Source organism: Symsagittifera roscoffensis, chromosome 4 (assembly GCF_963678635.1).
Source record: "Symsagittifera roscoffensis chromosome 4, txSymRosc1.1, whole genome shotgun sequence".
Taxonomy (NCBI): Eukaryota; Metazoa; Xenacoelomorpha; order Acoela; family Convolutidae; genus Symsagittifera; species Symsagittifera roscoffensis.
Genome location: NC_087065.1, coordinates 24,379,118 through 24,401,698, shown reverse-complemented (window position 1 = coordinate 24,401,698; position 22,581 = coordinate 24,379,118). Strand labels below are relative to the sequence as shown.

At 36.1% G+C, this 22,581-nt stretch overlaps 2 protein-coding genes across 2 annotated transcripts; both read right to left on the bottom strand.

Moving 5' to 3' along the window:
• Nucleotides 1-1,316: 1,316 nt before the first annotated feature.
• Nucleotides 1,317-16,829, bottom strand: LOC134843742 (uncharacterized). Its single transcript, XM_063859998.1, has 4 exons — nt 14,835-16,829; nt 11,561-12,058; nt 2,383-2,910; nt 1,317-1,997 (listed from the first exon to the last, which is right to left on the bottom strand). Exons 1-4 carry the CDS (start codon nt 15,103-15,105, stop codon nt 1,480-1,482), a joined length of 1,815 nt encoding a protein of 604 aa, XP_063716068.1. The 5' UTR covers nt 15,106-16,829; the 3' UTR covers nt 1,317-1,479.
• Nucleotides 16,830-16,949: 120 nt separating this feature from the next.
• Nucleotides 16,950-20,876, bottom strand: LOC134843743 (eukaryotic translation initiation factor 3 subunit J-like). Its single transcript, XM_063860000.1, has 3 exons — nt 20,577-20,876; nt 20,017-20,412; nt 16,950-17,500 (listed from the first exon to the last, which is right to left on the bottom strand). The coding sequence occupies exons 1-3, from the start codon at nt 20,742-20,744 to the stop codon at nt 17,351-17,353; spliced, it is 714 nt and encodes a 237-aa protein (XP_063716070.1). The 5' UTR covers nt 20,745-20,876; the 3' UTR covers nt 16,950-17,350.
• Nucleotides 20,877-22,581: the final 1,705 nt, after the last annotated feature.

Below are 22,581 nucleotides of genomic sequence, written 5' to 3'. Positions count from 1 at the left end.
GGCTACGTTTTAAAATACGTTTAAATTATTTCAAGGGAAGAGACCTTGTTTCGGTCATTAAGATATGGGGTAGGTTTTCATTCAACGGAGGGTCGGATAGAAGTTTTGTAAGTTCTTCCTTGAAGTGATTCCTAACAGATGGACTTACTGGGCGAGTGAGAGAAGGTTAGTGTGAAAAAACTGTCAAGTGGTTGGAAAGGTAAAGGGAGATAAAACTTGAGGGGTTAAAAGAGTGTGGTAGTTTTTGACATTTAGTATTGCAACTTCACTGTGCAAATGGGCAGTGGAACCCATGAAAGTAGAACCAGCAATGACAAGAAGCGCTTGATTTTGGGTTTTTACTGGATAGGTGAGACCAGGAAGCGTAATCAAGTATAGGTCTGATAGGGCATTATAAGTTAAAATTAGTTTCTCAGGTTTGAAACGAGGTTGAGCCTGCGGCAGACGTTTGCAGTGAGAAACAGACTTTGGAATCGGTCAAAAATGAACGCCTGAAATTCTGAGATTTTTGCTCAGCGGTAGAGTCTCATTATTGAGACAACAGCACATTAATTAAGTCTTATTTGTCAGATAAAAAAGGGTTACTGATCCTTCAGAGGACTCAAAAAAAAAATTCGTGTCTAACCGACTATCTAGAAACACCATTGAAGACAAAACTTATTTAAACTGAACTTAATGAGAAATCCAAAGTCAAACCGCAAGAAAATAAAACTTGGAGGTGAAAACATTTTGATGTTACTAACATTTGAACAAAAAACTCAAATCGTCTCGACCAACAAAAATTTCTTCAATTCGTTCATTTCTTGTTGAGTCGTTAGAACAAAAAACTACATAATCATCCATAAACTTATCATTTTTCGAATCTAGGCTCAGTAATTTTTTCATTTCCGTGATCCGTTGTTTTTATGCAAGGTACGGTCCAAGCCAAGTTCATAGGCTCCCCAAAGAGCAATTTTGAAATCATAAATTCAAATTCCTTTGTGTTGCTTATGCCTATGTTTCCACGACAAAAACACATAATAAACTAATTACGATTGACTGTTTTATTGACGGCTCCAAAACAAAATAAGTTTTCATTCAGCCAGATCATTTTAATAAGTTTCATCAACCATGCGTCAACATTAACCAATATCATAAGATGCGAAAACGACAAAAACGAGCAAAAAAATTTAGTGAGAAAAAAAAAAACTTACAAAACATTTTTTCAATTTCTCGGTTGAAAACTAGACTGACAATTATTAACCCTGACTAACTGACATGTTGAAAAACTGGGCCTCATATCGAATGACAAACCTCTAGAGAAAGAAAACCTCTGCTGCTGTAAATTGACCTGAAGATCTAAGTGCTTCTCAATATAAGATTTTTTACTTTATGCATCAGTTTTATGCAGCGTCTTTTCCTCAATGATTGACAGATTTTACAAAACTATTAATTTGTTAACAATCAAAAGAAGGCATTGTTCAAATAAATAAACGCAATCTAGTAATTCAAATCGTCCTCTTCCACATACGCGTTTTGATTTGGATCGAGAGAAACGACATTGTCTTCGCCAGTTTGAAACTGTTCGTTCATCTCTGGTTCTGGCGAATCTTCAAACGGTTCTTTCGGTCCAAGTTCGTCGGCAACTTCTAACTTCTCCTTCATTGACATTTCCAAGTAGACGGTAAAATCTTTCATCATCTTCAACAAATAGTTCGACTTGTTATTCAAATCTTTCGCACATGTTCGATATTCTTCCATAGACTTTTTCAAAGTTTCGAGCTCCTCTGATATTTCAGATTGTCCATTCAATTTAATCTTAGTCTCTAGTTCGTCAATGATGTCCACCAGCTCCAAATACTTATTTGTACAATTATTGTTGATTTTATTCAACTCGTTGTTTTTTTCTTCTATCTTCTTCAACTCCGCGATCCTTGAGGAGTCCTGGTTGAATTTTGTACCTCCTAGACCAAACTTGTTGTTTCGCAAATACTCGCTTACATTTTCAACAGGTTCGACTAAATCAGAACTCATTGATTACTTAATAGAATATTGAACCTTCGAAAACAACAAACAATTATTTTAAACCTTGGAAAAACAAAGAAAACTAGTCCATTAATTGCTGCAGATTTCGCTCCGCTTTCAAAATAACAAAAATAATTTTCTAAAAACGTATTCCCTAGAAAAGACAAAATGTATCAAGGACAGGTTGCTGCGCAAGAAGTACAGAATGTTCCGATTCAAAATGGGAGGTCAGCCTCATTAATTTTTGTCTAATTTAGTCTGAAACACAAAAAAACTCAGCTTAGTTTTTATCGATACAATGTTGATACAATTTTTTGATTGTTTTAAAGAATCCCACTCGCAATCATTAAAACATTCATGTGATAACGAAATACTTACTGAATCTTTCAGACCATTTAAGAATTTCGTTGTAGATATAGAAGCATTCATTCGGGATGCAATCTTCAGATGATATCAGGCCCGAAGAAACATTCATCAACAAACACAATTGTTCAGTATTTATGTCCAAGTTCAGCTTACGGCAAAACACAATAGAGGCAGCCGAAATAATATGATTCAGGTATGTCAAATTATTATTTCTAACTTCTCCCTGAGCTGCTTCGGCGATTACATCGGGTTCCGATTCATCAAAGGATACCTTGCGTGATTTCTCTGATAGCGGCGTCACTCTTCTGAAAACAACATCCGGATGTTTACGTTTCTGGTATTCGTAAATAGCAGCTCCATTGGTTAGATGGAACGCAATGAACTTGAATGCCGAAATCTGCTGACTAAAAATCGGAGAGTCTGGTGTGATGTCTTCCAACGGATTGTGAGCTGGGGGCGGGGCAATAGAGAGAACAGAGTTCACTTTGCAGTTGGGCCATGTCCCAATTCGATCTAGCGCGCAAGCCAATGGGCAGTTCCCTAGAACAGTATCGCAATAAAGCAGTTAACAACTGAACTAAATCCTATTTATGAAGTAAATAAAGTAGAAACATAAAATTGATGCAAAAATGTACAAGAACTATTTCGCAAATCGACTTACAAATAAGAATTGCCGGACAATGACACAAGGGTTCGCGCGTTTTTTTTTTGAAATAAAATAAATAGTTGGCACACAAGTTTTTTAGTGCAAGTGACAGACTAAGAACATTAGTGACGTTTATTGGTTAAAATTATCTGTGCAAATATACCGAAAAAGATATTTGCAATGTATTAGAATTAATAAAATTTGAAGCTTAGGCGAATCGGAAGAGTTTATTGAAGCTTCAAAAATTAGTTTTTTTACTGAACAAACTGCTTCTTGATTTACTCACTGGCTTTACTTGCTCTATTTAGGTTTTTCTGGATAAAAAGTAAATTCACAAAATTGATCGAATCACAACAGAAAGGGCTTTGAAGAATATATCACTCTAACTATTCTAAGTTTTGATGCCGTAAAAAAATACGGAACGAACTCATGACGACAGCATTCCGGCGTTTTGCTCGGCCAGCTAAAAAAAATTGAATCACGCAAAAAAATTGAGGAAGACTTTTTCGAAATTTCAATAAAAACTGAACAGGCTCTCTAAAATAACAACACTTGATCCTGCAGATTTATTTGAGGTACCTATAATCCCGTGGAAAATATGCATAATTTTCAAATTGTCACTGACCGCCACCGAATTGGAATAAATTTTATATTTCAAGTGTTTTGCTTCATTTAATTCATTTTTATTGAATGGCAACTACTTCTTTTTAGAAATTGACTTTCGGCTAATTATGTTTTCGGTCCTTCGCCCATGAGTTTTTTCGCCCAGTCGGTCCTTCGCGCATGAGAATAGCCCCCGTACGAAACTACTACGACCAATTAGCTAGCCTCAATTCAATTGGGAACGATTTTGTTGAGCGGGATAACTCACCACGCATAAATAATTCGCGTTACGCTCTCAGCATTAAGAATAAACTCTTCGAATAGCGCACAATTTAGTCCAGAATATGGCAAATTTGGCGATTTTCAAACCTCCAGAACTTTACAAAATATTATCGGAGGTGAAATATCTTTTTACATTTGAAGGCAGGAAGTCGATATCTTCAATGGGGTTTAAATTTTTGTCGAAAAATATTATTTCGATCGGTGAAAATTGACTGAATAAAAAAAACACACCGATCATAAAAATTCGGAACAATAAAACCGTGCAGGGTAAAACTTGTTTCAAAACCCTTTACATTTTTGAGTTTCGGTTTTTCATAATTTACCTTTTTATAGATATCACGTACGCTTAAAACTGAAACTTAAATTACAGGCGAATAAATTGACAACGAAGCCGATTGTTTCAGCCAAAAACGGAACAAAATTTATTCTAACAGCACGCTCAAAAATTCTCAAAAAGAAGTTGGGGACTGATTTAGCGGACAATTTCTAAGCCCTTTTTAAGAAAGCGTGGAAATAGTCCAGGATTTTTGCAACCAACCAGAACAAAATAATTTACATTTGTAAGAAACAAAACGCTAAAAAGAACTTAGTGAATTGCACTGAGAATAAAGAAATGGGATTTTTCAAAACCAAAGTTCAGCAAACGAGAGGTATTTTAACGTAGTAAAAAACAACTGATTTTGTTTTTCCGAAGTTTTTCGAATGAATATCTGATCGTTTATTTCCGATCTTTAAACAAAGAGGCAGAGCGGCGCTTCGCAGCAATTGTGATTCAAGAAAAACTTAGCATAGTAAGCTAGCAGACATGAAATTAGACAGAATCTACTAAGTCGAAAAAATACATCTACCACCAACTTCACACAATTGCTGTTCAATTAGAAGGAAACATAACAAGACACAATCACTGCTGTTAAAAAAAAGCATTGAAAATCACTTACCGAGCGGCAACTAAGCCGACAAAACTTAGATAGAGGTCACATTCAAATGACGCAAAATGAGGAGGATCCAATTAAGAAAAAACTTTTAAAAAAAGAGTTGGCGAACTTATAACTCGCATAATAATATAGAATATAAAATGTAATAAAGAACTGAACTACATCAAATTAGAGATCTTCAGAGACTTTCCATTTATAACTTTATAACCAAATAATTTATAACTTTTTGATAATTAATAATAACCATTTGATAGAGCTCACCCATTTAACAAAATTGTACCGGATCAGAAAGTAAATCAATCAATGGTAAATTTGAAAAAATCAAAACCTATTTTGTTAATGGCGAGCGTAATTTTTTTTTTGCAACCAGCAATTGGCTTCGAAGTAGGCTACGTCAAAAATCAAACACCTGAATTATAAAAATAAGCGTTAACAACTTTCCAGATTTTTTCTGAATACCACCAAGCCTTAACAAGTGAACACTCAATTAGTGCATTAACACGCAAAGAAAAAGAAACTCTCAAGCAGACCCGTACTTTGATCGCATTTCTACAAGCGATCTTGAGGGCGCACTTTAAAATTACTTGCGACAAAACGGCGGAAGCTCGAAAAGAGAACAAAGAAAAAAAAACAGAATTATGTTTTTCAAAATCAAAAATTATGGCACAGAGACGAGGTCCGCTTTCGTAAAAGAAGCGAGAACTGCAAAAAAGATTGAGAGTACAAGAAAATACAAAAAAAGGAAACTACTCAAACAAATTAGCAAACAAATTTAAAAAAATAAGCAGCAATTTTTTTTAAAATCGTATCTACTTGATACCACCCGCACTTAGATTTAGCATCCCAAATCCTGACACATAAAATCGCTGTTTTTAAATCTAACCACCGAAAAAGCGGATGCAAACCATGCGATTAAATAGATGATGCCAAAACGCTATGCAGCAAAGTTCCACCAAGTTCTTCGGCATTGATTTGGTTGAGTTGCATTGGAAAAAAGGACTGACGGTATTACACAACTATGCCAAGCTCGCTGGCAAAAATAAGTTTCGAACCGACCACAAGCAGAGTCAAATTTCTTCATAATTACGCCAAAGCGCTTTGCTGTCTGGTAACCTTAAAAAGCAGATAAAACTTAAAAGCTAAGCAGCAAAAGTGCTTAATGGTTGATTAGTATTTTAATCAAATTAGCTTGGGAAAAGTAGATTTCTAACATAACAAGCAAGCGTTTGCAAGTGCACTTTGGGAACTAAAATGAAAGAACATGGACAAAAAAGAAACTTTTTCTTGAAACACTAAAAGCTTTAAACGAGTGAGCTGATCCAGTTCATGAGAAGCTGAATTGTGAGACACAGATGCGAAGCGGAGCTTCTCACCACTTGTGATATCACAAACATCATTACATGCTAGCAGATAGAGAACAGGAGGATCCAAACGACGCATCCTTTAAATGGTGGACTCGACTGCCTGGCTCGCGAGGTTGCAAATGGCGTCACACCCCCTCCCATGGGTCGAGTTGAGCTCAGAAGCCTCCGGTTTTTCGGTTACGGAGCGTCTGAAGCCGGTCAGGCTGCTCCGTCTGCAAATACTCAACTTACTCCTTCGCTCGGGTATTTATCCAAACCCTGGTCCCTACAGTTGTTCCCCGTACAACCAAAACATACACCGTAACCAAAAAAATGTCTGGTGTCACATGTGGCTGCAGAGATTTTAAATTCAGCGGCTTTAAAATTTGAAAAGATCATAACCGCGATTTTTACTGCACCCTCTGCACTTCTACGTAAGTTTTACGTCTACCCGGAACCAATTCTCCCGGTAACAATTTTCCCCAATCACATAACATCGAATCTGTTGCCTATACCGGCCCACCCTACTCGCTCCCAGAACCCACCACTGACTAATCCCATTAACTCCTCGACCGTTTCCGTAAACGACACCCAACTGACTAGAGGAACCCTCAGAATACTGCTACAATTCAACTGTAATGGAATATTTGGGAAAGTTTCCAAAATCGCAGCTTTCCGAGCCCAGAATCAAATACATATTGCTCGCTTCCAGGAAAACAAGTTTCAAAATTGCTCGCTTCCAGGAAAGTGGTAACCTCTCCCAAGGTCCTTCATACTCACTCATCTGTAAAGACAGAAACAAAGAGGGTGGTGGCCTCCTCATTGCTATCCATGAATCTATACAGTACGAAAAACTTACTTTGAATACCTACGGTACGCTAGAGGCTATGTGTATTTTTGTTAGCCAGCTTGTCGAAACTTCGTATCAGTGACTTCTACATACCCTCCAGATCTAGTTGTCCTCGCACTTATACCCCATCCCATACTGAACTCCTAGTTCCTGCTGATGGACTGGTACTGGGAGACACCAACGCCTAATCTTCCCTTTGGAATTCTTATGTCGAAGATAAACGTGGTCAAGTACTTTCCAATGAAATTACGGAATCCACTTTTGCGCCATTAAAGGACAACACCCAAACAAAAGTACCTTTTAATTCTGATCCACAACCTTCCTCTGCTGATTTCCCAATCGTTATTTTTTTTACTTACTGCATCCTGGACCCCAATCAAATCCCTAGGCTCCGACCACCTCCCATTATTTATCGAACTACCTCTCGATAACGACATACCTTTTTCTCAGGAAAAAACATACATAAATTTCTTGAAGCTGATTGGCACCAATTTACCAGGGAGAAAGAGGCGGGTTTCCTCGCAGCGGGATTCCCTCTTCAATTGCGGCGGGCGATAACATATTACGGGATCTGGTGCTCAGGACAACACGCCACTACATCCCCGCTGGGCATCACCGCAACTACTTTCTCTTTCTCTGGAGTCCACTTCTCTTGCTGCTCTCGTTGCACATCTTCCTAAATTAACTCGCAACTCATAATTCAGACAGCAAAAGACAAGATAATTAAACAGCGTAAATTTCTCCAGACCTAAATTTATCGCACTGGTGCCAGAATTTTCTGGAGAATGGCACACTCCCTAAACGGATCAAGCCCTGTGGTAGGTAGGTACCCCATTACATTTAGCTCTAGAACTATAAGCTCAAACACTGATATAGCAAAAGCGTTTAATAAGCAATTAAAAATGCTAGGAACTATGTCTCCGACAAATTATTCAGGCTAGCAAAACGCAAACTTTCTCTGTCTGATAGTCCAATTTTCTTCCCTCAACAAACTAAACAAGCCATTGCGGATAGCAAACCCTCACGAGCACTCGCTCCGGATGGTCTCCGCCTTTGTAATTTCCACCTCAAACACCTCGGACCTCTTGCACTTGATTACTTGACTTACTTAAATAACCTTTTCCTGTCTGACAGCATTATCGCCCAAATGTGGAAAAACTTCAAAAGCAAAGTTATCGCCCTGCCCAAACTTGAAGAAGACTAAAATTTCTACATCGTACAGGTCTAATTAACTACGGTGCGCGCAGTCAAAATTTTGGAGAGGCTCATTCATCCCATTTCAACAAAGCATCTCTCAAATGCCACACACCAACACGTGTTCCGCCCACTTCACTCCACCACAACCGCACTAGAATTCTTTATTAGTGATGGCTTTAACCAAAACCGCTCTCCCTTACGTACTGTTCTCGCCACACTTGACCTTTCCAAAGGATTTGATATGGTGTGATACTAGTGGAACACATTCAAGACACGCAGCTGCCGAGAGGTATAGTTCGCTTGCTAAGCAACTACTTATTGTGGTCGAAAAGCCACCACCATTTTTTGTAAGCAAGTATCCCCGCACAGAGTTGTTCACTGTGTTGTTCACCAGTGCTTTGTTTTTATCACCATTTCTTTTTAGATTTCAGCTCCACGACGCCCCTCCGCCACCAAAAAACGTTCACCTCACCTCATACGCTGATGATTTCCACCCCTTCGCCCCGACGTTGAGGCAGCTGCGTGCTCATTATATGATTAAATGCACCGACTTTTTTTTGATTTTTTCACCTCCAGTTAGCATTTGTGTCCTCTTAAGGATAAGTTACCCTGCTTTTGTGATAAAACAAAGATTTCAACAAAACTCCTACTGTCTTTTTAAAAACGAGCCTCTCCCCCCATAAAACTCAAAGGATTACTTTAGATCCAACCCCATGCTTTGCCTCCCATTGCAAGTGATCTGTCACCACACGCCGCCAGCAAAACTTCTATTAGTCACCCGCAGATCACCTAAAATCAAGCCCTCCGTGTTATCAATGGATCAATTCTTATAAGCTCCACTGCACACCTGTGCAATGAAGTCGAATGCCTGGAATTTCCAAAGCATTGCTCCCTTTTAACCTCTCAATTTTTTAAGAAAGAGAAAAGCCACAAAGCCAAAAACAAACTGACACAGATGCAAAACTGAACTTCGCACCACTTCGGATACAACAGGATTAGAACAGCATGCTCTTCAGAATCATCAAAGATAAACTCCAACAACAAAAAAAAAGAACAAGAAAACTGAAAAAAAATTTTTTTTCAAAATTAATTTATTTATCCTTGTTTAGCTGGTTTTGAGCAATCGATAAAAAGCGCTTTACTTCAATGGTTTTAAAAATTGAAACACCCGTATCTGCTAAAACTCCGTGCACACAGAACAAAGCAAATATTTTTAAAAAAAATTGCAGCTATGTCCTCGTTTTTTTTTTACTCAGGTACTTCCACTAGTGGTGTTCAGAAAGATAAAAAAACCAAATCTAGAAAAAGAGTGAGTTCTTGATACGAGATCTATGCCGACAAAAAACAGAAAATTCCAAATTAAAAAAAGAGGTTCCAGCCCGGATTAAAACATCAGACCTTTATCGTCTAAAGCTCGTGTTTTACCTTTACATGAAATGCCCCGGCCGAAAGATTAAATTTGACTTTTTTGTTAACCAATTTGAACAAAGAGGCGAAGCCGAGCTTCGCACTACTTGCGATACACCAGAAAACAGTCACAAATTAAACAAAAATCAGAAATGCCGATATATACCAAAACGAATTTTAAAAGAAGTATCACAAACTTACACTAATACAATATAAAGTAGAAAAAGGATCATAAGAGAAGCTAACCAAGCTGTAAACAAACCGAGAGTACCTGAGAGAAACCCCTTGAGGCCGAAAATTTAAAAAACTTGAAAATTAATAAATGTTGTCAAAACCCCATACCCTTCAAAATACATACACACACAATGTTTTCCACTCATTAAACGACAAAAAAATGGGGCCAAATAGCCCAGAAAAGATAGACTAAAAGGATTATACCGAGAAAAGGAGAAAAAAGAAACATAAAAATTATTTAAAAAAACAAGACTCAAAACTGATAAAAAGCCCATCAACTTCATTACGCACACACATACACATTTTTTTTCTTACGGAACGACGCAAATTGAAGCCAATAAGCCACAATAACATCAGCCCAAGCCAAATTAATCGAGAAATAAATTTTAAAAAACGAAATAAAAACAAGAGTTTGTAAAACTACAACCAACCTTATAAGCAAATTTCGAATAGGACGGATATTTAAAAAGTTCACGTGCTCAAAACAGATTTGCTGCGATTTGCAATAGAGAGACGAATGCCGTATTTCACAGTGCAACATGCTGAAAATGGAGCTCTCGAAATTGGAAGTCATTCTGTTGACCAAGTTTACGGGAAAAAAGTCTAGATTGCAGTACCCGATTGCATTACCCTTGCTTTTTCAAACGAATTTTCAAGAAAATTAGCATGTCAGCAGCATATCAACATAGCAGCAAGTGATTTCATTGATGTAGTTAAACTAGTTGTCAACCCGAAAAAGTCTATATTTTGATTTGATAACGCTTGCTATTCGCAAGCGTAAAAATATTTCAAAAATCCATAATTACAATTATTTCAATGTTTTGCCTAAAATGATCATTAATGAGAAAAACAATTTCAGAAACACTGTCGCCGCCGAGTGTTCAAAATATTTATCGAGCGGTATTTAGGCCAAAAAAAACTGAGAATTCCCGTTGAGTCGAAAAAAAATTGTTGTCATGAAAAATTTTTGAAAGTTCTCAAATTCTAAAATTTAACGCTTCCCCTCCGAAAGCACCAAAAAGGATCAAAATTCTTTCAAATGACACAAATTCAGGTGGCTGAGATGATATCGATACATTTGAGGCTAAATAAACTTATAGCGGAAAAAAGGAAATAACAAGCAAAAAATCAGATTTAAAAAATTAACAATTTACAGGAGTCAATCCAAAATATTTTCAATTACTATGAAAATTATTTAGAGCACAAAAAAAAACTCCGTGATGTGGCAATTAAGCTGACGAAACATAAGCAGACAAACAAGCTCAAACGTTCTTTTTTTCAGTTTGAAAAACAGGTCGTGGTAAGATTCGAACCAACGACATTAGACGTCCCAGTCTCAATTTTTATCTCTAAACCAAGTGCGTTAGAGAAGCTTAGAAGTCTGAATGAGTTCATTATTTACTAATCTTTCAAATGGCTGGCAAATTGTTAAACCGAAAAAAGTCATTATTCCGATTTGATGCAATTTGCAAATAAATAAACCTCTATTTTTCCAGCATTTCAAAATCTTTCATCCAAAATTGCTCCTAACAGAACGAGAAACTCCTTGAAATCCAAGCTTTTCAAATCAGAATACTAGTTTGTTAAGTGGTAGTTCAAGTTGTTCAATAACACAGGCGTTAGACGGATTGCGTAAAAATATGGAAAAACCCTTTATTGTATGAAAATTGGCGTTACAGAGTGCTGTTCCTACCTCCTAATCCACCATCAATGTGATTTTTGCCGTCAATTTGACGTGGGAAATTGAAACACACCGGCGCGTCACACGAGGCAGCTAAAACTTCATACACAACTTGTTTAGGTGTTGAGTAAGAGTCAAGTATTTTCAGGACATCTGGTGTATCAGTGTCTTGATTCAATTCCAATGTTACCGCCCCTGCAATGCACCCATTGCTCTCAATTTGATCAGTAGTTGAAAAATCAAATTGTTTTGCGAGTTCCTCGGCAATACTTTCAATGGAGTAGGGATACAATGGAATACCGAATGAGACGACCTCATTCAATTTCTTCAATGCCCAGTCTCGTTTTCTGCGCTTGTTAGGTGCTTCATGAGCCTGGAAGACGTTTGGAAGGAGCGCTTTATACATTTCGATTACCTCGCTCACTGACATTGGGCATCTTTCTTCATTTTCATAGTTTGACTTCTTCCCTCCGACCAACGCAAAGGCAATCAGGGATCCAGTACTAGTTCCTGAAAACAAACAAGCAACACGTACTTTACATACATTATCAGTCCATTAAGCATTCGGTAACAAAAACCATTAATTACTGAAGCTCCACAAACTCGCAGTATCACAGTTAAAAGCCCTAAATCGGATTATAAGAAAGTTCTGGGTCGAAAAAACACTACGTCTTTTCTTTTCTGTTGTGCTTAATTTTCAAATTGAACTTTCTTTCTAATTAATTTGCGAATTTTGCATATGATTTAACCTATAATTACTTAACTTTCAGAGCTATTAACCATGTTTCTCCCTCTCACTATTTAAAAAAATAAAAAATCACTATTTAAAAAAAAATAAAAATTAGGTTAATTTTGAGGTGGCGCGCTCCGAAAAAAAACAACTTTTTTAAATGAAAACTTTCAACAACCCTGAAACCACCATTAATGATTATTGGACTGTTTTATAAATATTTCTGTTTTATAAATGCGGCTTAAAAATGTTAGCAAAGTAGTGCTTTTGCAAGCTGTTTGAGAGAACAGTCTTTGGTGCTTTTGCAAGCTGTTTGAGAGAATCTAATTGGGAATTCAGAGAAAAAGCCGGAGTTCAATACGCGGATCCCAGATATAAGCAATTTTAAACAGTATGTCAAGAGCGTCCAGACTTCCAATTCAAAATAACATATATAAACTTTTTTTTTGGATCAAAACTCGCTCTTAACAATCAAGACTTGATCTCACGAGCCAAATGATCAAAATTTCAAAAAAAAAAATTCACATGAAACCAAACGATCCAAATAAAGGCATTTTTCTAACAAAAACAAACTAAAACTCTTTTTTTTTTCTGATTGTCCTATTACAAAAAACCGCATCCAGTTTCTTGGAAATGGGTGCTGTCTCGATAACAGCCAGGTGTTATCATAAACACAAATAAGCCTGATTCTCTTTCCCGAACTATTCAAATTCAATATTCCATTTTTCTTCGTAACCAATTTTAAAGTTGAATGAAACACATCAAGAAACTGAATGGATAATAGATTACTTATTTGGTCTCTTGGCAAAACTAGTTTATATGATTGGTCCCACTTATTTCAGTTGAAAAAAAAGAACAAACCGAAAGAGCTGAAAAATTGATGCCTTGCAAACTTGAGCTATATGAATTTCAACCAAAATCTATTTGAGCATGAAATCCTATTATTACTGTATGAAATTTCCCTTCAAACGACGCAAGATGAGTTGAATCAGCCTATCTAATAAAAGCCAAAAACTTCAACTTCAGCGCAAAAAAAATTTCAACCAAAATTTGATAAAAACGGGTATGCATACAGTTCCCGGTTTATTCCAGGTTGCATACCCTTTTCTGTCAAACGATTCCCAGTTGCAATACTCTTTTCTGTCATATGATTCAAATTTTATCATGCCGTATTTTTTAAAATGGATCATCATGGAGGGATATGGTGGATTGAAATCACTTCCGGCAAAAGAAAATATGGGTTTTCATTAAAAACTAAACCTAAAGTAACCATTTGGCATTTTTGGATCGTACAACAAATAACAAAAGAACCCGCATGGGCAGGGGCGCATTTAGGGGGGCGAAGTTTGGTCGGACGGGGTCCCCTTTTGTATTATTTTATGAAATACATTTTAGGCCGACCAACCCTAAAAATTTTCTAAAGGCGCCTTTAACGCCAATGTGTACTAATTTTGAAGGGGGAACGCGCAGAAAAAACGCAATTTTTATCGTCAAAATTTTCCAAAAATGCCAAAAAACTGCAAATTTATTTAATTACTTATGTTAAAGATATTTCCTTTATTTCACACTATGTCAAGGTTAGCCTGAGGCTGCACTAGGTAATCGTCTCGCCGTGAATTTAGGCTTATGTTTTAGACCCTTAAAACAAAAAAAATAAAACAACGTTTTTACAAAATTTTTCGAAGTCTTTGAAAAATCACTCAAATTTCATAAAAAGTACTATTTCTCGAAAACTAAGAAGAACTAGGTGGCATATTTCCAGGATAGATTCGCGAACTCAAAACAGCTTCTGATAGCTATTAATCAAGGATTTCAGTTTTGGTCTTTTGAGGGGAAAAATTTAATGAAATATTCTAGATCACTATAAGATCAATATTCTGTACTACTAGATCACTATTATGCGCAAAATCACTATTGTCAAGAATGTAATTATCCTTAAACTTATGAAAACAAAACGTCGTGATTATTTTTACAGAATAGGTGATCATATGTACAAAAACTCTATTTTCTTGTATTAGGAACTTAAGTTTTAATTAAAAAATGGAGTTCAAAAAAGATGTCGGGTGTCATTATAGAGAATGACCAAAAAATTAGTAAAATATACACGTAGAGCTCATGAACAGCAAGCAAATTATTGTCGATAAATGTTCGAGTAATGCTCTCAAATTTTCTTGTGATGTAAATCATTCGAAGAATTTTGCCAGCATCATTAAAATTTGGTTAAATGTTATAATTTTTACAACCGCAAACCAAAAAGCCATATTGCATTAATGAATTGACGTTTGAACTATTTCCGATTAAAATGTCTCAAGTTGGAAATAATTCCGCAATGTATATCCAATTTTGCTTTTATTTTTTGTATAAGATTGTGAAATGATAAGTTAGTATTTGCAAACTACTCCAGAATTATGAACAGTGTTATTTAGTATTATATTGAGGTAAGAAGCACTTTTACTCTTATCAAAACTAATTAGAGTAGTTTTATCAGAGTTTAACGTCAGCTTGTTGCAATTCAACCATAAAAAAAAATTTCAGAGCAAAAATTCGACAATTTACCTGCAATGTAGTTGAAAACTTCAGTAGGATGAATCAACTGAGCATTTGTGCAATCAGCCTTCTCAATGCACTCCTTGATAAACATTGACCTTTTTGCCTGGTATTCTTTGTATTCATTCAAATAACGTAGTACTTTTTCTGGCTTGTAGTACATTGAAGATGCTAGGTTCATGACATTGTCCAGAATAATGGCTTCCATTAAGCCCCTGGAGCCGCCGCCATCAAAAGCAAGGACATTGATGTCCCCCTCCAGCACTTTCTCACCGGACATTTCAACAAAACTAATGGCTCAATCAACTGATAGTTTTAAATATTCAAATACACGATTTTTGTAGCCGTTTCTTATGTATGGCTTGAAATAAATCTTACAATAACGTGCTTTTTCAACAGTGTTAGATACGTGGCAGATGTTTCCCAGGAAATACAATGGTCTTTAATAGAAAACGTTTTAAGCAATACCTTTGCTAGTAGTTTACTGAATTAAATATATATTACATAAGTTTCCAGAAACGTTACGGGAATGCGACTCTAATTTCCTCACAAGACGTGCGTTTAACAGCATTTTTAAAAGTTTTAAATATAGCTGAATCACCTTTTAAAGCAAGTAAACTACACAATAGAGCAAATCAAATGGTATTTGAATTTGTGTACGTGCGTTCAACTCTACTTCGATTGCGTATAAGACCAACTTAGATCTACAGTAGAGCCAAGCTAGAAAGAAACATATGGTGGCTTAAAAAGACCAAGAGGCAAGGCGTCAATTCAGAGTTCTTCTTATATTATTTTATGACAACCAGAAAGAAAATCATCAATTGATTATATCTTCTCCATTCGAGATTTTGAATTTATCCAAAAATAAAACCAAAAATACTAAGTTTCACCTGTACAGCTTTTTCAAAAATAGGCAGAGCGCAAAAAATGAGACCTAAATCGGTACCAAAATTATAAATTTTTAGAGAGAGGGTGGCCAATTTCTCGCAATATTGCACCCACAAACCCCCGAAATAAGTGGGGTGTGAATTAATTGCACATTTCTGTCGATCTTTGCAAACTTTGAGTCGCTGATATCAATACGGAATAAAAAAGAAATGAAAAAAGACCACTTTTCCCACTTTCTCAACGCCAGGATCTGAGATTCAGCCAGTAAAACATCGACAATAAGCCTACAAAATAACCAACTGTTTCAAAATTTACTTCATATTGTGAAAAAGACGCTATATTTATAGGTCAAAACATCGTACTTCGTCAAAAAAATTATACTCAAAAAATCCAAAACATTAATTGTCAAAAAACATTGTCCTTGGGCCACCTAAACAGTGATAGGGATTAGCATCCCAACTTGGACCAAAAATTGTAGCCTAATTGAAGCAAACCTTTGACGCAAGACATATTAATTTTTTAGTCAACCAACCCGGAGGCCTAACCCGAAGGTTAATTATTTAAATTGAAAAGAGCGCATATAACCAGCACCCAATAAGCTATGACTTTCTTGCAATGGATCACCTCGCAAATTGCCGCGCACGTGCGTTTTGATCCAGCAATCATATGATTGCTGGGCAGCGTCAGTACCGGAGCGCCACAAGGCCACTAATACCAGGAAAAAAGGCAGAAATAAGAGGAGTAAATAAAAGAAATTAAATCAATAAATTCTGAATGAAAAACCAGCCATATTAATATGTTTAAGCAAATATCTCAACAAGCTGCACAGGTTTTTGGTTACAAATAGACTCTTTGTGTTTAAATCACTTAGTGTTCAAATCAAATAAAGGGTCGAAACAAACGTAAATAGTTAGTGTGTTTTTGATCCTTCCCTCAATTTTGCGAAGTAATCCAACTTACACTATTGGCGAACTTTTGGATCACTAAACTTTATAGTCCACGCATACTCTTGACTTACTGATATCTGGATCTGTCACATCTACCTGCCATATCTGGATTTGCGACAAAGCTCAACGACTGGCAAATACAAGGTCATGCTTCCCTAACCACCCATAAAATTCTCTAACCACCCATAAAACAACCGACTAGCTTCGCAAAGAGCATCTTAACTTTTTCATGCATATGCACTTTTTATGATCAGACGACCAGTAAAGCAAACAATTCAATAACAAGGTGTAGTGGTAAAGAAAATTAATTCTCCAAAATATATTTCCTCATTTAGGCACAAATAAATTTCTGAAAAAAGTACATCATTAGAAAAGCGAACATAACAAACAGCACAGCAGTGTAGCATTTATTAAAAAATTGTAATTGACATTTTACTGATTACGTAATATGACATAAATTATCCCAAACCCTAATAATCGTAGCGCCTTCAATCATAAACCTCGTCTTAGATGACAATTTTTTGCTCTTCTGTAAAACATAACTCAGGATTATTGCCTATTCAAGCCTCGGCAACAACGCATGAATACATAAATTTTATTACGCGCTGACTCAAGACTTAAATAGCTTTCAACTTTGACCCTATGGAGCATATCGGTAATTTACTAGGGTCGCCGCAAAAGTGAAATGAGTTAAATGAAGTCGTCAAATTCATCGCCAACAGGATCGTCAAAAGGCTCATCATCGCCATATCCATTGTACTCACTAATAGCATTTCCCACCTGTTTCAGCTGCTTTTTGCTCTTGTTTTTCCCCTTCTTACCCTCTTTTTCCCGTTTCACCTGTAACATAAATAGCTAGCCTAGATCGCTTTTTTCTAGCTTAATGGTATTGTTGTTTGTATAAATCTAATAATAACGATTGGTCGACACTTCGTTAACTAGCGAGAACACGACAAAAAGCAGCTCTTTAAAATGCAATAAAAAAGATAGAAAAAACCTCGAATTAGTAAAAACTCGGGTAGGTCTCGGAATCGATCTTGCAGCCTAAAGATTATGAGTCTCATGCATTATCCAATCAGCTAAGCACGCTTAATACATCACAAACATTAGCAAAAAATAAAGCAGAGAACAGACGTGATTTTAGCAAAAGTGCCATCCAATAAGTGAACACTTTCAATGAACACTTGCTGATCGCTAGTGTAAACAGATAATGTGAAACAAGGCATTGGTAAGTAGCTCCCGCTTGCCCCTCTGCGATTACAATAGGAACGGGTGGTATAGCACACATGAAACATTACTTGCAACTTATTCTACTGTCACGAATTTTCACCTCAAAATATCATTCGTAATCTGTTATTTATCGCCGTGATTTTACATTTTAGTGCGCCTGTTTAAGTGCATATCTAACAGTGGAACAAATCTGCAGAAAAAAAATGCAGCTCATGAGAAAAAATTCAAACCTTAGTTTTTGCATATGATTAAAAAACTACTTATTATTTGCTACAGCGACACACATTTTTTTAATAGAAATTTTCTTCTTATATCGGTTGGCCTAAGTCTTGCATCTGAGCAAGAATTTTTTTCTTTGATGATTTGAATCCACCGGCAAAAATTTATTTTCTCTGCTCAGATTGCCGCAAGTCATGAATTATCGCAAGTGTAAAGAGATGAAAAGCAACAAACTATTTAACTTGATTTTCAAGTTTTCAAGTTAATCAGAAAGAATCGATATGCTATCAATAGATGGTTGGCATAAAAAGCGCTTTCAATTAACTATTTAAAGATAAAACAAGGTAAGATAATAAATAATAATCATTAATTCGTTTCAAAATATTAAACAATTATCGAAAGGCAGTGAGCCTGTCAAGGACGCCTCAAGATTAAAATCAGCATTTATTCTGTGTAACTCAGAAAAGACCAGAAAAAAACGCTCTAAAACAAATCTTTTTAGGTGCAATATATTTAGAATCCACTTGTTTTCAAATTTCACCAGAATAAGTAAAATAAGATCTTGTTGTTTAGCATAGGCAAATCACGAAATTGATGTATCAGTTTCGTCAATTCTTTTTCCTTTAGTTGCTTAGATTGAGTAAACTAGAAAAAAATCGAAACAAAGGCTTATGAATGTTAGAGAAAGGACATCAATTAAGTTAAGAGCAATTATTACAATAAGAAAAAAACACCTAAGCCATTGCGCTCGATGGACCCTTAAACACAACATATTAGTTATTTAACATGTGTCAGGAAAAAAATAGAAACAAATGTTAAAATTCCCTGATGACTTTTAGTAAGTAACCATTCTACTCGAAAAATATCGAAAATTAAAAAAAAATATAATGAAAACGCGTCCGGCAGAAAATTCACAAATCACAATTTTGGTATTTATCAGATGAAAATATGCTATAGTTAAGCTCAGAAAACTAACTGAAACGATTCGGATGTTATGTTTTGAATAAATAAAAAAAAAACATTCTCATTTGAACAACATATTTTATAAACATGTTAGTCTTTAAGATGTCGCTCTTTTTTTCTTTTTTTTTGTTATTGTGAGCTAAAGTTGTGATCCGCTCGGAAAACGAATACAAGACACGAGCGGCTGACTTCCCATCAAAAAAATCTAACCGACGTACTACCCACTGAACTTGGAATGCAGATCCTGCAAGATTGTTGCAAACGAATGCAAATTTTGTAAAAATCTCGCAAGAGTTGCTTTATCAATTCGGCAAATGCAAATCTTGCAAGACACTTGGGCTCGTTTCTATAGCAATTGGGCGAACAAAAAATTACTTGTAAGATCTCGCAGGAGGAGAAAAAGAAAAAATAATAATTTTGTATTACAATGAAGAACTTGCTTATGCTTATTTCTGGCAAATGGGTGCAAATCTTACAAAATGAATGCAAATCTTGCAAGAAAAAGTAAGAATAATGTGATTTCCTGCAATATATCTCTCAAGATTTGCATTCCGATAACACTTGGGTAACTTTTTAGATACAGTGAAATGGTGTTTAACACCATTAATATCTGTTAGTAAACAATGCGCAAAGCACGCTCAAATTCGATTCAAACATCATCATTTAAAAGCTGCTACAATAATCCGATACTGCAAACATCCGCAACACGAATATTCGATATGACAAAAAGAAGATAATAAAATGTCTGTAAAATTCAAGAGCAAAAAATTGAGGATCTTTGGCAGAATAAAAATGGCTTTCGGATATTTGCTTTTTTTTCGTTTGCCCCCAAAAAGCTGATTAGTGAATAATTGGCTTCAAAAGCATAACAGGCAATGGGAAAAATTAATCGAATGATTTTTAGTGTAACGCTGCGCCCCACCAGTAACAAGTCTACAAATTACCTTCTCATTGGACATTGCCAATAGCATAGTGCTCAATTTTCTCGTATCTTCTGAGTTCAAACCACTAGCCAATTCTCGGAAAAGATCTTCTGCAAACAGGTAGAAGTGTGGGGAGTCTTTAAAATTTAACAGCTTATTGGTCAACTGGAAGCGGAATTCCACAAAATCTTCTAACCCTTGGGGGTTGAATTTCTCCAAAAGGCCCTGATTCGGTGCAAGTGATAAATTCTCTACCCCTAGCGCATCCTGTGCAATTAGCAGATCACTTTCTTCCTGCATTTGTCGCTTCTCCGCTTCTGTGTAAATACGCTCGGCTTCCGCTTTTTTCTGCATTAGTTCACGCTGCCTCTCCTCCCGCTCTCGGATTTTGTCTTGTAATGTTTTCTTCTTCTTCACCTTTAAGGAAAACTAATTATGCGTTACAATTTTCCAACACGTCGGTGCTGTTTTTGAACTCAAATCTAATTAAATTTAAGGTTTTTCGAGTCTACGTAACCTTGACACTTAAGCAGATTAACTTATCTATTTAGAATAATTTACTGTTACTCCTCATTCCTTACAGGTTTTGAGGCGTCATCTCCTCCGGGCTGTCCAGCCGAGTCCTTCTCGTCACTGGAGTCGGCATCCCACGCATCCTTCACATCTTCATCCTCTCCGTCCCACGCGTCTTTCGCACCCGCCGCCCCTACCACAGGGGGTTCATAGTCTTCGTCGTCCCAATTTGACATGAAACGCTACCTTCCTCAAATCTCCTTCCCACGCAAAAATATATATAATTCTTACTTTGTGAAACTCAAGATTAGGGCTCTTTAAATTCTACTTCTGGTTTCTGTCAAGAAAATCGGAGACCTGCCACAAGGTCATCTGAAAGTTTGAAAAATATCTCTGATTGAGTTATTATTACAGTGCTCGCAGAGTCATGGTAATACTTAAGAAACACGGATGGACGGTTGCAAATAGCACTGAATGTTCCGACCACAGTGAATTTTGAAATAAAATCAAAAGCAAAGACATATTTTCAGTTTTCTTCCTGTCATTTTTAGAGAAGAGTGACTAAATTAACTGGAAAACTGCAATAATGAAAAATAATGATCGCTAAAATAATTATCAACTTGTAGAATTAACTAGATGCGGCCAGCTTCAGTTAATTTCGTCTAATTTAGTCTGACAATCAAAAATATTAATACCAGTTTTTCTCAACACCGACGATTTTTGAAAATTTTTTAGAATCTAAATCACGACCAACAGGATTTTAGCAGGATACCACACTTGACCCCCAACGAGCTTTCCTAGAGCTAGTGAAAATTTGGCTGGGAAAACGGTTCAAAACAAACCGCGTTAATCCATGGCTCCTATCCACTCTTCGAGAGTGGACAGAGCAATAACACCACAAGTTTAACGGGCCAGTCATAGTCAGTAAACAGGTGGTTCAAATGAGTTTCTAAGCCTCTTTAATGAAAACTAGCGTGTAACGCACCTCCAGTGCTTCGAATTTTTAACAACTCATCAAAACTGCATATAGTCGAAATAAGATCTGAATTCTTTTAGTGTTCCCTGACAGCACCCAATTAAAATGTTCGTAATTACAAAATTTGCAAAATTTTTTATGCAAGTTTTTTAAATAAAATTTTGAGAAACCAAGAAGTTTTGTGGAGTTATGCTTGAAAAGCCATGAAGTTTTGTGAAAGAATACTTAATTCCTTTGAAAAAAGTTAAAATGAACTAGGAAACGTCAAAACTCGAAAACTGAAAGCAACTGAGCAGTCACATTTGGACGCAAGACTTGCAACTCCTGAGAGTACTCTTACAATACCCAACTACAGCGTTGGGAAATTCAAATTTTGAGAAACTTCAAACTGAGCTTTCTAAAACAAGATATATTTTTTGAAAACCAGAAAAAAGTTCACATCTCGAAAATTACCAAAATTTGAGCAGTCATATTTGAAGGCAAGATCCGAAACCTATGAAGTTACTCTGACAGCCCCCAACTATAGGGTTAAGAATTTCGAATTGTGAATAAAGAGTTCGAATTGTGAATAAAGAGTTCTAATTTAAGTTTTCGGAATTAATTTTTGAAAAAAATCACAAAAACGCCATATCTGGATAGCTAACAAGATTTGAGCACTCATATTTGTAGGCAAGATCCGCAACCCCTAAGAACCTGAGAACACTGGCTTTTAAGAAAAAAAAATTAGTTTTCTAGAAATTTTTGAAAAAATCATTTAAAAATCTTATCTGAAAAACTAAAAGTTTTTGAGCCCTCATATTTGGAGGCCAAGATTGCAACTCCTGAGAGAACCCTGACAATGCCTCACTTAAGAGATGGAAACTTCAAATTTTGTGAACTTTTTTTTCATCTAAAATCTTTTAAAATTTTTGAAAAAATCTTAAGAAACGTCAGATCTCGAAAAGTACAAGGACTTGAGGAGCGAGAATTGGAGGCAAGATTCGCAACCCCTGACACTACCCAAGTACAGGGTTGAAAATTTCATGTTTTAAAATTAAGTTTTCTAGAAATTTGAAAAATCTCGAAAATTGCTATGTCTCGTAAACTAAAAGGATTTG

Excerpts from the sequence above, each read along its gene's own strand:
- LOC134843743 (XM_063860000.1), bottom strand. The coding sequence starts at position 20,744 with ATGTCAAATTGGGACGACGAAGACTATGAACCCCCTGTGGTAGGGGCG. Across the intron at positions 20,413-20,576 it reads GAGATGACGCCTCAAAACCT|GTGAAGAAGAAGAAAACATT; the intron begins GTAAGGAATGAG and ends TTTTCCTTAAAG. Across the intron at positions 17,501-20,016 it reads TGGCAATGTCCAATGAGAAG|GTGAAACGGGAAAAAGAGGG; the intron begins GTAATTTGTAGA and ends TTTATGTTACAG.
- LOC134843742 (XM_063859998.1), bottom strand. The coding sequence starts at position 15,105 with ATGTCCGGTGAGAAAGTGCTGGAGGGGGACATCAATGTCCTTGCTTTT. Across the intron at positions 12,059-14,834 it reads AGTTTTCAACTACATTGCAG|GAACTAGTACTGGATCCCTG; the intron begins GTAAATTGTCGA and ends GTTTGTTTTCAG. Across the intron at positions 2,911-11,560 it reads CATTGATGGTGGATTAGGAG|GGAACTGCCCATTGGCTTGC; the intron begins GTAGGAACAGCA and ends ATACTGTTCTAG.